This window comes from Vicia villosa, linkage group LG7 (genome assembly GCF_029867415.1).
Source record: "Vicia villosa cultivar HV-30 ecotype Madison, WI linkage group LG7, Vvil1.0, whole genome shotgun sequence".
Classification (NCBI taxonomy): Eukaryota; Viridiplantae; Streptophyta; class Magnoliopsida; order Fabales; family Fabaceae; genus Vicia; species Vicia villosa.
In genome coordinates this window covers 69,041,162-69,057,342 of record NC_081186.1, presented here as the reverse complement: position 1 = coordinate 69,057,342, position 16,181 = coordinate 69,041,162, and the positions used below count along the sequence as shown (strand labels likewise).

Sequence of the window (16,181 nt, the reverse complement as noted above, 5' to 3'; positions counted from 1 at the left end):
TTTTTCTAATATATATAACTCTATTCGTTCATTCTTTTTGTCCTAGACAAAGTTAGATGAACTTCATCTTCTACCTTCAAACGTCATCTTCCATTTACAAGACTCTATTTCTCCACTAAACCAAGCTCGAAAACATCATTTCTTCCATAAACAAAACTCGGAAATACCATTTCTTTCATTAACAAAATTTAGAAATATGTCATCTCTTCTCCAACTTGAATGAGACAAGGAAAGTGTGGATTCAAGTTAGCAATGTTAGTTGTTGTGTTAGGTAAAATGTTTAATGTTTTGTTGTTGAGATTTATTGTTTAACGATTTTATTGATTTTTTGTTGTTCTTGTTGTTGGTGTTATTATTATTGTTGTTGTGGCCTTTCTTGTCGTTGTTGTTCTTGTTCTACTGCTGCATTTTTTTATTTTATTAAAACACCTACAATAACAATTGTTTACTATGTAGCATGTTATCCAATTTACCACAAAGGACAATAGACAATGATCATAAATAACTCACTTACAACCACATGTTAAGTAACAACGGACCGTCAACTGTAATTTTAGGTGTTTCACAATCGTTATATGTATTTTTCGTAGTAGTGATGGTCTATTATATGCTATTTCTTTTGCCTTATCTGACTTTTTAAGTCTAACCTGACTTAAAAACCTATTTAAAAGCCTATTTCACATTAAGGCTTTCAAACATGTCATTTGACCTATAAAGGCTTTTATATATATATATATATATATATATATATATATATATATATATATATATATATATATATATATATATATATATATATATTCATAGACTTTTTTAATAGTTTAAGTCTATTTTATTTAATTAAATATACTTTTAGAAAAACATAAATCTATCTCTTTTATTAAATATGTGAGATTATAGACTTTTCATGAGTCCGACATATTTCCATCTCTACTTATCATCATAAATGGCAAAGAAACATGGGCCCTTACACCCGTCAAAAGCAAGAAATATTTTAATATATAGTAGTATTTTATTTTTAGGGTTAATAGTAGTTTAATATGAGCGTGTTTCGGTTTACCCCCACCGTTGCCAAAGGGCAGCTTTTGGCAACGGTTTTTTTGAAAAAATCGTTGCCAAAAGGTAGGGAGGAGAAAAAGCAAAATTCGATAACATTACAGGGATTACAGGGGGTGAGCTACTATTAATCCTTATTTTTACTATTATTATTTAGTATATTACTAACATTAGATTTTGGATGTTTTATTACTAAAGGTCTAAGAATAAGTTTATTAAGTAATAATAAATAAAATTAAAATATTTTATAACTATATTAAATTACTTATTTTATTTATAAAATTAATTTATAAATTATCTTTTAACTATAAATTATTTAAATAAATTTGAGTAAGAAAATCCAAAATCAATCATATTTAAATTGAAAGGGGTTAGATTGTAAATGGTTTTTTCTCATTTTCTTGTCAATTGATATTCTTAAGTTTTTATTTCAAACTAGTGTCTTACCCGTGCGTTCGCACGGGTACCCGTCGTTTTCGCGCATTGTGATTGAGAAAAATAAAAGATATTAGTAAAAGATTAAATTTTGGGTAAAATTGAAAAAGTTATAAAAATAATAATATTTTATTTGACAAATTATAATGAAGGAAAAGTTTTAAAATCGCAAATTCATAAATTATAACGAAGAAATATTCAATCAAATTCTATAATTCAATTAGTGATAACTATTTAATATAATTGATTAAACTACAAACTATTAGCCCAATCTCAAACTATCAGCCGATGAGAATCGATTATTTTTGGCTAGCTAAGGAGAAAATTAGTTATTTTGGCTCAATTATAACTACAAACTATCAACCCAATCTCAAACGATCAGCTCTCTCTTGTAGGCTAATGAGAAACCACTACAAACTCCATTTATAATAATGATTCATTCAAAATACATAATTAATAGAAAAATACTTTGGCCAGTTACTTCATTTTCCCGTTAATATTCGTTATTTTGATAAGTAACTTCGTATTCCCGTTAATATTTCAAATTTCTTCCCGTTAATTTTCATTATTTTGATCAGTAACTTCATGTTCTTGTTAATATTCATTATTTTGATCAGTAACTCCTTGCTCCCGTTAATATTCATTATTTTGATCAATAAGTTCATGTTCCTCTTAATATTCCGAATTCGTTTCCGTTCATATTCAAAAAATTTATCAGTAACTTAATGTTTCTGTTAATATTCAAAAATTTATCAGTAACTTCGTGTTTCTGTTAATATTCAATATTTTGTCAATAACTCCGTGTTCCCGTCAACATTTATTATTTTGATCAGTAACTTCGTGTTCCCGTTAATATTCAAAATTTGTTCCCGTTAATTTTTAAAATTTGGATCATTAACTGAATGTTTTCGATAATATTCACAATTTTGATGATTAACTTTGTGCTCCCGTAAATATTTAATATTTTAATCAATAACTCCGTGTTTCCGTTAATATTCAATATTTTGATCAGTAACTCCGTGTTCCCAATAATATTCAATATTTTGATCAATAAACTTCATTTCCCGTTAATATTCAATATTTTAACCAATAACTTCATGTTCCCCTTGATATTTAATATTTTGATCAGTAACTTCGTGTTCTCGTTGATATTTAATATTTTGTTCAGTAACTTCATGTTCCCGTTAAAATTCAATATTTTGATCAGTAACTTCATGTTATCACTAATATTCATTATTTTGATCACTAACTTCGTGTTTCCGTTAATACTCCAAATTTGTTCCTGTTAATATTCAATAGTTTGATTAATAACGTCATGTTTCCGTTATTATTCAATATTTTTAGCAGTAACTCCATGTTCCTGTTAATATTATATACTTTGCTCTGTAATTTAATACTCACGTTAATATTCAATATTTTGATTACTAACCTCATCTTCTCGTTAATATTCAATATTTTGATTAATAACTTCATGTTCCCGTTAATATTCAATATAGTTTGATCAATAACTTGGTTTTCCCGTTAATATTCAATATTTTGATAAATAACTTCGTGTTCTCGTTAATGTTCAAAAAATTTATCAGTAACTTAATGTTTATGTTAATATTCAAAAAAAATCATCAGTAACTTCGTGTTCCCGTTAATACTCAAATTTTGTTAACAGTTAGAATAATATATTCATTGTTATTATCTTTAAAATGCAACAAATATTTTTTCTATTATATTACTATTATTATTATAGATTTTTTATCATAAAATATTTTATTAATGCTTTTTGTTATTTTATAACTAAAGTATAATTATTTATTATCATACTACTAATATGGCTCTATATTTATTCCAAAAATTATTTTCGATTACTATATCTTCTTGTATTAAAAAAATAAAATATTTTTATATAAATTATAATCTTTATTATAATTATATAATAATAAAAAATTTAATATAACTATATAATAGTCACAATCCTTAATACAACTATATATTATTATGATATATTTATATTAATCATTTTAATTAATACGAAATTATATTAATTAATTTATTTTTTATTATTTTTAAAACAACCATATATGTTTGTATCAAATATTTATCAAATAAATATAACTATATTCACGGTATAAAGTAATATGGGTGTTGCGTCTAGAAAATAGTGGAGGAGATTTAAATTAATAAATATTTATGACTCTTAATATAACATAAAGAATATTTGTGACTCTTAATATAACATATACAATTAAATAAATACTTAAAGAATATTAAAAGACATAAACAAAAATTTAAATTAATATTTATGATGATTAATTTAATTGATTGTAACTGATTTATATTTATTTTATTTTATGATTCAATTAATGGATAAGATTAATTTTCGATCTAATGAATTTTGATTACCAATTAAATAATTTTAATAGAGTTTTTTAACATAAAGTAATTTTATTGCTAGTGCTTTGTATTTTTTTTAATTAATTATTAATATACAAATTAAAGCCTATAAAAATATTTTTCGAATTACTAAATAACTATATTAATAGTTAAATAAAATGAAACAAATATTTTTTTTCTATTCTATTATTATTATTATTATTATATATTTTTTATCATAAAATATTTTATCAATGCTTTTTGTTAATATAATCATTTGTTATTATTGTAAATAATTAACACCTTCGATAAAATTAATAATATGGCTCTATATTTATTGAAAAAATATTTTCTACCACTATATCTTCTTGTATTCAAAAAATAAAAAATGATATATTTTTATATAAATTATCATTTTTATTATAATTATATAATAATAAAAAATTTAATATAACTATATAATAGTCACAATCCTTAATATAACTATATATTAGTATTATATATTTATATTAATAATTTTAGTTTATACGGAATTATATTTATTTTTATTTTTATTTTTTTAATACAACCATATATATTAGTAGCAAATATTTATCAAATTAATATTACTATATTCACGTTTTAAATTAATAGTGGGTGTTAGGTAAGAAAAGAGTGTAGGAGATTTAAATTAATAAATATTTATGACTCTTAATATATCATAAATAATATTAAAGAATATTTGTGACTCTTAATATAACATATAGAATTAAATAAGTACTTAAAGAATATTAAAAGACATAAATAAAAATGTAGAGTAATATTTATAATAATTAAATTAATTGATTGTAACTGATTTCTATTTTATAACTAATATATATATATATATATATATATATATATATATATATATATATATATATATATATATATATATATATATATATATAGCAACACATTAATGTAAATTGATCTTTTGATATTAATGTTATAAAAATTTGTTGAAAAAACTCATAGCAAATATTCCAATGAGGAATGATGATATTAAATTGCTTGATGGTTTTTCGTATGATTTGTTTATATTGGCGGCATAAAATAAGAGATATTTGGTCTATATCTTAGTTTTTTTTTTTAAAAAAACTTGTCTTTTATCTTATTTTTGATCTATTGGTTATTTTGTGTTAGTAGTAATATAAGTAATTTCTAACCATAGTTATTTTCTTTTATTTTATCATTTATATTGTCATTTATGTTACCATTAAATGTTTAATATACAGATTTTTTCTTTATTCTTTGATTCTATTTACATATACATTTTAAAATTATGTATACATTTTTAATTTGTAATATTTTATTACATTCTATATTTTTTTTGTTAGTTTAATTCTTTTGTGAGGAGAGATTAAATTGCACCATAAATTCTACATTTTTTTAGAAAATTTCTTTGGCCACCTCCCTATGGGGGTCACCCCCAGCGAAAATTCCAAAATACCCCTGCTTCGGAAGTTCATTTCCGAAATACTGCGATTTCTGCAGATTTATCAAAACACTCCCCCTCCCCCAATCATTTACCCTAAATCAAAACAAAAAGTGGCAAAGGCGAAAATTTGTGCAAACAGAATTCCAAAGCTGCATCAAGGCTCCAATCACACTGCTAAACAACATTCAAAAGCCCTCAATCCTAACACTTTGTAAGTTTTGAAATTTTTAGATCTATTATTCAAATGCACGTTATTTAGGGTTTTAATTGCATAAATGATATATGGTTAGGTTGTTAGTAGTATTTATGTTGTTTAGAAGCATTTTGATTTGGTTTGAAGTTTGGTTTAGGGGTCTGTCATGGAAGTTGCAGAAAACTCCATCGCAGGGGTGTTTCGGAAGTTCATTTCCGAAAACACCTCCATCCTAGTTTTCGGAAATGAACTTCCGAAATGTATCAGAAGTTCAAATTTTTTTTGTTTTTTATTTTGTCTAGCATATTAATCGTTTTCAATTGTTTACAGGAACATGTCTGGCAACCAACCAGCTCGCAGGACTGCGTCTTCTAAAGAGGGCGCTAAGGGAAGAAAGGGTTCTTCAAAGAAGGAGGTGAAAGAGGTGAAGGAGGTGAAGGAGGTGAAGGAGGTGAAGGAGAAGAAGAAGCTTTTGACTGGTTCTGCTTCTCGTCCCCTGGGGGTCCATGGCTCGGACGTGCAGGCTCAGCCTTCAGGCGTGATCAACGCTGATGGTTCTGATACTGAGTGGGATGAGGATTGGTATAATTATCTTCATTCGGAGGAGTTCGCTCGTCGGGAAGAATAACGTGTTTTTATTTTGTTTGATGTGTATTCTGTAACGCTCGTCGGGCAGAATAACATGTTTTTGTTTTGTTTGACGTGTTTTGTTTTGTTTTGTTCTGATTTCGGATTGTATCGCACAGTGTTTTTGTATTGGATTTATCATGTTAGTTTTTGGAAGTGGTAACCGGGGTCGGAACATATGACGGAGGAGGTGGATGTTCGGAGGAAGAAGAACCGGAGGTACGTCCACCGCGAGACAAAGGAGCCAATCAATGTAAGCTATAGTTTATCATTATCATCTGGGGACGTCATTTCTAAAAAATCAAGATTAAAAATAATAAGATTTTTTTCCCAATTTTTTGTAATGACGTCCCCTGATGATAATGATAAACTATAGTTTACATTGATTGGCTCCTTTGTCTCGCGGTGGACGTACCTCCGGTTCTTCTTCCTCTGGACATCCACCTCCTCCGTCATATGTTCCGGCCCCGGTTACACCTCCTCCGTCATTTGTTACTTACAGTAGTACGTGTTTTTATTAAAAGAATAAAAAAACCTTTTGAAATTTGGAAGCCTTTTTTTCTCCCCACCACTCTCTCATCCCCACCTACCCGTGTTCAACAATATGTAACTTTAATTTTATGTAATATTATCGTTGTAATCTTCACCCGATTAAATAAAGCGAATTGTTGTTGTTTTTCATTTTATTCTGTCCAGACATATTTTCGGAAGTTCATTTCCGAATTCTCCAAGGGGGTGCGTTCGGAGATGAACTTCCGAAACACCACATTTTCTGAAAAGTAACTTTATTTCGGAGATGCATCTCCGAAATCAATATTTTATATTAAAAAAAACACGTTTTCGGAGATACATTTCCGAAAACACCTTTTTTAAGAAAAAAAGTACAGTTTCGAAAATGAACTTCCGAAACAAGGGGTATTGTGGTAAATTCACCAGGGGTGGGCAAGAAGGTTAGGAGGTGGGTGAAGAAAAAACCTTTTTTTAATCTATGACATTATTGTAATTTAATAGTTATAAATGATCATTTAATAATTAAAACGATTCTTTAAAAAAAATAATATTATTCAATTTTTGGTCATAAATAAATTACATTTTATTTGACCTAGAAGTTATTTAACCAAAAAAATTTATTATTTTTTAAAATAGAAGCATAGTTTAAAATATTATTCTAATTGTTACTTTAATTATAAAATTTTGACCGGAATACAACATATATTTAAATGTGGTTTGAAAAAAAAGACATGTGCGTCCTATTTTTTTTCAACTTTCGTATTTTAATTGACAATGAGATTTGCAAATTGTAGCACATAATTTAATATTTTTATAATTATTTTATTTTATTTTATTTACTTTCATAGAATAAAAAGTATATTGTCTGTCCATTTATTTCTAATTACTAACCATTTAATGATTGAATTTAACACATATTTATGTGACATTATTGGTGCACTACGTATCATCATCAAGATTTTTTTTTAAATTACTAACAATTTAGTTTATCATTATCTTCCATTAATAAAAAAATAAAAACTTGACATTAAATATCAATAAATTAAATAATTTAATTCAATAAAGAACTTATTTAGAATATTTAAAACACAAATAAAAATCATTAAAACATAAAATCAAAGCATTAATTTAAAATAATTATGTATGTTTTTTTGGTTCTTTGAAAATACTCCCTATTCAAACATTTTTATATGATAACATATAAGTGCATAAAAAATTGAGTTTCGTTTTCTTTATCATAAAAAAATATTATGTCATTATGAAATTTTAAAAACATCAATAATATCCTATAAAACACATACTTATTTTTGAATAATTTATACGGTATCTAAAATAAATAATATTTAATAACCCTGGTGATCTCACCGAACCGTTTTTGATTGTGAAGAAAAAACTAATAAATGCAATAAATTATGAATTGATCGTGAAGAAAAAACTAATAAAAGCAATAAATTACGAAAAGAGAAAAATAGAATATCTGGGAAATAAATGGGAGATTTGTTAGAAAAGCGCTTATTTCGAAATCAACAGAAAAATGCATTCTTTGCATCAATTTACAAAATTAAATTGAATTACTCACTCAAAAATGGTAATTTTTTTGGAAGGTAAAAGTAATATATATTGAAGCTGGCATAAGAGATGTCATTATCCTGTACAAACAGATGATGCAGAAACAACTCAAATATACACCAGTAACAAAATGACTATCCTATGCAAAACTAAAGTTACAATTAAAAATATAGTAGAAGTAACAGCCAAGAGGCAATACATAATGGCCACAAGCAACACCATAACTGCAGAGCAAATCAACAAACCATAATCGAAGTAAAGCCGGAACAATTCCTATTCCTACACCGATCACAACAGCCCGACAAATTAGGAAAAATCAACTCAGCCAAGAAGTGGAGATGTTGCTTAATGCTTATGCCCTTTCTTCGTGTTACTCATCTTACTGCAATAAATTGTCAGACCTTATATATATATATATATATACATATATACATATATATATATATATATATATATATATATATATATATATATATATATATATATATATATATATATATATATATATATATATATATATATATATATATATATAACAATGCTTCATACCTTCAGAACTACATATGTGTCCAATGATACCCTGTAAACATTGTGACAAAACAGTACAATAGTATTAGTATGACATTGAGATCCGGGAAAGTTTCAAAGATCTTTTGGGGTGAAGGACTCTGAATGGAATTTTATTTTGGGAGTTTGAGATGTAAGCATATAGTTTATGAATCTAAGTAGACGTGACAGAATTAAAATGCACACACTTACAGTGAGAACCGCAAAACTGAATCAACACGATCACCACATATTCGCTTCCAAAAACGTGCTAATGAAGCGACTGGGTTCTTCTGTCTTTCATTTTTCCATCCGCAGTTTGAGTGGTAGCAGAGGTGACTATTTAAAAAGAAGAAAGATAATACTTACATGTATTTGTAAGGAAGGGTGTGTGTCTGTGTGAGAGAGGGATAATAAGCTATGATTTCTAAAGATATCGGTACAAAAAATGTAAGCTATGATTTACCGCTATCCACCGTTGACACAGTACTGATATGTCTACCATTTACCAACATCACCACACCTGAAACAACAAATCTTAAATAAAAAAATCGAAGCAATTTGAAACTAAATAACGAAAATGAACAAACATGAGTAAAAGAGAAAGAAGGAAGAATCGGGAGAAGTTTCGACATTTTTTGTAACCTATGAAACACAGCGACCCACCTCATCGGAGCAATACTCTCTGATCCCATATCAACAAAACTAGTTATCCCAGTCTCCAATTCTTGCAGCAACAATCTTCCTGAAGTAGAAAAACAAAACTACTTCAACAAACACTCACTTGAACTCAAAATTCTCATTCAGTTCAAATCAAAGAACCACAAACAAATCACTGATCAATCAATGTCGGTCACAATTCAGATAAGGAATCAATCTAAATGCAAAACAATCAACCACAATCGTAAAAACCAAATCTTTAAAAAAACAAAAGCAGAGCAAAATCGATCATAAAATGCACATGAAAAGAATCTATCTAATCTGCATCAAAAAACAAACCTTATCTGAAAATTCAAACAAAACCCAATAATTGCTTCGATCAGGGTGCGAATGGAAGCTTGTTGACGGATCCGCAAATTGTTGTTGGTGAATCTGATGTCGCAACCGTGCTTTTCTGGTGATGTCGTTGTATATCAGGTTACAATCGCGTGGCTGAAGATGTTGTTCTCACGAGATGACGATGAAGGTGTGTCGCGAGTCGGAAGTTCCCGCCTTGTGAATTTGTTGTGGTCCAATGATGAATTTGGTGTAATTGTTTGGATCTGAAGGTAGTTTGTGGTGATGGTTGTGATGAGGTTTGATGAGGTTAGTTGTGAAGTTGAGGGAAACTCCATGGTTTGTTTTTCAACTTCTGCAATTAATGGAATATGGACAGTAGAAAATTGTTGTAACGGTGCTTTCAATTTGTTAACCTCCATTGAACATGGGAAGTTAGATAGAGATAGTAACTGCTGGAGGTTTTTAACGTGAATTGAATTGATGAAAGAGTATAATTTGAAAGAAGATGATGTGGAAAATTGTGGTGAGGGTTGCGATGTGGACAGCCCAAATGATAAGAAAATGGTAGACTCTTCTTATATGATAGATTGATTATGTGGATTACATAATTTTGTAGATTTTTATATTTTTTTAAACTATTGTATATTTTGCGTTGTTGGTAGGGGTGGGAATAGGCCAGGCCGGCCTACAGGGGCCTATAGCCTAGCCTACTTAAGGCCAGACCTATTTGATAAAAAGGTCAGGCTTGAGCTTTTTAAAAAATCTATTTAATAAAATAGGCCAGGCCTAGGCTATTAAAAAAGCCTATAAAACCTTGTAGGTCGGCCTATATTTTCATATATATTAAAATAGTTTAAATAGGTTGGCCTATATATGCATATATATTAGAAAAAGTGTTAAATAGATTGGTCTATATATGCATATATATTAGAAAAAAATGTTAAATAGGTCGGTCTAAATGTTCATATATATGCGACCTATAAGACTTCTTAAGTAATATGAATTAATTGAAAACATTAATAAGAAAGAGACTTTTAAATAGGCTTTCAGGACAGGCCAGGCTTTTAAAAAGGCCAGGTCAGGCTGAAAAAATGAGTCTATAGTAGGTCATAGGCCAGGCTCAGGCCTTGTAAGTTTATCGTAGGTCAGGCCCAGGCCTTATAAAGCCTAGCCTAACCTAGCCTATTCCCACCCCTAGTTATTGGTGTCAGACTAATTTGATTAATTTAATTTTAGTCTTTTGATGTTTGTCATGATATTAAATAATTAGTTGTATTGGTGTTAGACTAATTTGATTTTATAAAGTTGAACATATTTTAAAATAAAAAAATATGATAGTAAATTTGGAAATATATCATCAATTTTATATAAAATTTTGTATTTATTTATTAATTATTGATTTATGTATTATTTTGAAAGTGATATAATAATTGAACACAAGAAAATTGATTTTTTAAATAACAAACATTAAAAAAAAAATTGTAATGAGTTTTAGAAAAGATTTGCCACACTCTTAATATTTTGGGCAAGATAAGCCACTATTGTCGCCACCTTTCTTCCCTCCCTTTAACTCTGGTTTCATCATATTCTTTGGCTTTATACCACCGGTTTAGTCCGGTTCGGGGGCGAGTTCTGGCATCAAGTGGTTCCATCTCCTCCCGATCGCAGTTGCGGGGGATCGAACCGTGGCTCTCCCTACCAAATCCAGCGCCAATCACCACTGGACCAACTAACGATTGGTGGTTTCATCATATTCTAGCCACACAATAATTATTGGTGGTTTCATCATATTCTAGCCACACAATAATTATTGTTACAGATGATCTACTTCACTCTAGTGACATAAATATTAGTCTATTATATTTTTCCAAAAACTTGTAATCAATTTTAGAGATGTATAATTTTTTTTTGGTGATTTTGAAATTTTTTATTTTTTAAAAATAGAATTGATTTTGTCTATACAATTGACTTTATTTGAAATTAAAATTTGTAGTTAATAGTTATTAGTTCCAAAATTGATTTTGAATTATTTTTACACTAAAATTTATTACTCTACTCACTTTTATATAAATATATTCAGACATAATTCAATTCTTCTAATCCCAATTCTATTAAAATTAATCATACTAAATTCAATTCTATTAAAATTAATTATATTAACCGTCAATCCAAATATACCCCTTAATTATTATTAATCATTAGATATCACGTACGCTAACAGCATCAACCAAGTGAGGTTTCCACCCTTTTTCATCCCTCATATTCTTTCAAACTTTCTCCTCCCTTTTTTCTCTTATATGTTTCAAAAATATCTATAAATTAATGTCTAAGATAGAAGTTGGATACTTAAATATTATTTACTTTTTTGGCATGATAAGTGTGAAAAAATTTATTAATTAAAATAAACATACAATAATTATATTAACTATTAATCCTTTAAAAAATAATAAAAAGTCAACTTGTGCTGGACAAATTTAGTTCAATTGCATGTTAAGTGGCATATAAGTAATTATTTCCATAAAGTTAAATCTCTTCTACATTAAAAACAAAAACAAAAAATATGGAAAGAATGTTTTGAGTTTTGACAGATTTTTCATATCATTTTTTGATTTTATAATACTATGAAAACAAAACAATCATAAATTATAAGAATTTTTATTCTCTCTTATAAGATTATCTTAAAATAAAGTGTTTATTTCTCACCTCCCATTCTCTAGTCATTTTCTCACCTCCCATTTAAAATCCAATGAAACCTTATTTTATTTCCAAATATAGGACATGTACACATATATCACGTGTAATTAATTATACGGATCATCTTATCTTGCATTTATCTTGGTAGGCGAACAACGTGATCCGCCACTTTCAAAACTATATTCAATTAATAATTCCATAAAGATATTTATATGTGCTTGACTTTTCTTATTTCTCATTCTCAAAAGATGATGAGCTCTACTAACCACCTTCATAAATAGTTCATCATTATTAATATTTAAAATTATCATAAATTTTGATCAAAGGGGAGTCCGTTCAATGTTTTAAAAACCTAATTGAATTGGTCTCTTCACTCGGTTGGATCGTGAACTGGAGATAAATTTGATCGGGTTAATTTTTTAAAATTGTTAGTGGGTTAAAATTGGAGTAAAATAAAAAAATATAATTGAACCGTTTAAAATCATTCGAACCATAGAACTTGAGCCAATTTTGTAAAACCGTTCGTTTCAAAAAATTGCATCAAATTTATCATATTTTAAAAAAAATTTAATATGTAAATATCAAAACTTATACATTCTCCAATCACAAAAAAGAATTTTATGTGTATTACAAAGATACAAATTTTTAAGTATTGTCATTCTGTTATAGTTTTTCTTTTAACCACATTGCATCATATAATTGTCGTATTTCAACTTGAATTTGCTTTTTGTTGTTTAATTAAGTGTAATGCATCAAATTGATATTTTTTTTAAATAGTTTAATATGTAAATATCAAAACTTAACATGCATTCTCCAATTCCAAAAAAGAATTTTGTGTGTTTATTATAAACATACCAATTTTTAAGTTTTACCACTCCGTTATAGTTTTTCTTTCAACAACACTCCATCATATGTTTGTCGTAGTTCAATTTGAATTTGCTTTTTGTTGTTTAATTAAGTGTATTGTATGGTTTATATTTTGTATTCTATCTTTTAATTTAGGTATTCTTAATTATTTGAACTTTACTTTAAGTAATATGTTTTATTATTTTACTTTTTTTTTATACAATGGAGGGCATACGCCCGAAAAAAAAGAAAACTACAACGGATCAACAAAGAAACTACTAATGCCTAACGAATCTGCCGCTATGAGCGGCCAGAGAAATTCCGGAGCAATGGGATGAACTAAATCACTTTTGTCCATACAACCTTTACTAGCAAGTGCGTCAGCACACATATTCGTAGATCTAGGAGCATACGAAATAACAACCAACTCATGAGCGGTTATCCTCTCTTTAATCTGTCTCAAAAGGGAGATACAATCCAACTGCACCGTAACACCTTCCTTAATTGCGTTAACTACCACCATGGAGTCAACATTTAACTCCACCTTCCTAATGCCCAAAGCGAGAGTCGGCTTCAAGCCCTCAAGGACCCCCCAAAATTCAGCAGTCATGGCACTACATCTACCTAAATATTTAGAAAAGCTTCCTCTCCAATCTCCATTGTGATCTCGAACAATTCCTCCACAACCAGCCTCCTGACCTCTTTTACTGGCTCCATCTGTATTAAGTTTCCACATTCCAACTGTAGGTGGTTTCCACCCCATGTAAGCATTGCTACTTCCTTCACCCAACCAATCCTTCATCGATATTATAGCATTCTCATAGTCTTTCTTCTTCTCCAGGATATGACAAATGGGATTATGGGGTCTAACAAAATTATGATCATGCTCCTCTAAATTCCTCCAAAACCATAATGTATGGCAAGTTATGATCCATAACTCTTTCCACCCTTTATTTCGCACACTCTTATAGTTAAGATTCAAGGTAACCCACTCATTGATGTCCACTGTGAAGAATTCCACCATTAGTGTACTTGGAACCAAGCTCTTCCAAATCTGAAAACACTTCGTGCAGTCTCGAAGGGCATGGAGGGTTGTCTCATAAACATTACCACATAACAAACATCCAGCATTCCCAAGGCCTTTCTTATGCTTACTCATATTTGTAAGAAGCCTATCGTGTTTTAACAACCAGATAAAAGTTTTGCATCTTTCAGGAACAACGGCCTTCCAAATTTTTATCCAATCCGCATCCTCAATCTCACCATCGTTGTCCTCAATCTCTTGATACATGATTTTAATAGAAAAAGTATCTTGTGAAGTACCTACAAAACAAAATTAGTAAGCAATAAAATTTGTGCTTGGAGGCGCACACGAAAGTAGCTTGTTTGTCCACCGTGACGGAAGCCACATAGTAAGCAAGCTAAAATTCCACTCTCCATTCTCATTGAGTAAGTCACGCACTGTAGCTCCTTTAAGGTTTTCAGGAACAGTAACGTCAAAATTGCTCAAACATAACTCTTCTCCTAACCAGTTGTCTTCCCAGGCCTTAATATGATTGCCATCTCCCACAATCCATCTCCCTTTGTTCATCATACCAGGCATAGTCGTAATAATATCCTTCCATAAACTAGAATCAGTGGGCCTGGTTGACAAACAAACCTGATCATCCATAACACCATATTTTTTACGCAAAACTTGGCACCACAAATCTGTATCGCTACTTAACAACTTCCACCCTAGTTTCATCAAACACGCATCATTAAGAGTATCAAGTTTTCTCAGCCCCACCCCCCCTTGCTGCTTGGGTTTCGTCATCGTGTCCCAGGCTATAGCATGCATTCTTTTTTTTCATCAGAGTCCCCCCAAATGAATCTCCTTTGTAGTCGCTGAATTTCATCGAGACACGTCCTAGGTAATCTGTTAGTCATCATTGGATACAAAGGTATTGTCTCAATCACACTTTTGGCAAGAGTTAATCTACCTGCTAGCGATAAATTATCTCTTTTCCAGCTGTTCAGTTTGCCCTCCACTTTCTCAATAATATACTGGAAATCAGCTCGCCGTAATCTCTTACCATTGAGCGGCACTCCCAGATATTTTCCAAAGCATCTCGTTTGTCAAAACTTCGAAATTTGAAGAATCTTCAACTGCATACTTCTTGCCACATTCTTTGAGAATAAGATGCTAGTCTTTTCTTCACTAACCTCCTGCCCCGATAGCTTAGAAAAGATCTCTAGAGTTTGCATGACACACTTAATTTGCTGCTCCGTAGCCTCCCCAAATAATAATAGGTCATCTACGAACATTAAATGCGAAATTTTCACGCCATTCTTCCCAAGCTTCAAACTCTTCCACTTTTTATCTTCAACTGCCCCTTCGATGAGATGCGAGAGCTTATCCATACACAATACAAATAAGTATGGCGAAATTGGGTCCCCCTGCTGGATGCCTCGTTGCGGACAAAAGAACTCATTTTGCGCGCCATACCAATTTACATTAGTTTCCACACTGGTTATAGCATGCATGATGATATTACAAATCTTTGTAGGAAACTTTGCTTCTTGCATTATTCTCCAGATAAATTCCCACCTGAGTTTGTCGTAAGCTTTTGACAAATCAACCTTTATGGCAAAATAACCTGTCTTCCCTTTCATTTTATCCATAGTATGCATAGCTTCTCTTGCAATAATAATATTCTCATGGATAAGTCTCCCCGGAACGAAACCTTTCTGATAAGGTGATATTAGAGTGTTCATGTGATGCTTGAGTCTACTCACAATGATCTTGGTAACGACCTTATACAAAGTATTGCATAGAGAAATGGGGCGGAACTGAGCAACAAGAACAGGCTTGTCCAGCTTCGGAATCAAACAAATGTTTGT

At 29.6% G+C, this 16,181-nt stretch overlaps 1 protein-coding gene across 1 annotated transcript; it reads left to right on the top strand.

The window, feature by feature from the left end:
* The first annotated feature begins 4,912 nt into the window (after positions 1-4,912).
* On the top strand, positions 4,913-6,289 carry LOC131617364 (uncharacterized). The gene is made up of 2 exons (XM_058888670.1): positions 4,913-5,525; positions 5,838-6,289. Exons 1-2 carry the CDS (start codon positions 5,293-5,295, stop codon positions 6,133-6,135), a joined length of 531 nt encoding a protein of 176 aa, XP_058744653.1. The 5' UTR covers positions 4,913-5,292; the 3' UTR covers positions 6,136-6,289.
* Positions 6,290-16,181: the final 9,892 nt, after the last annotated feature.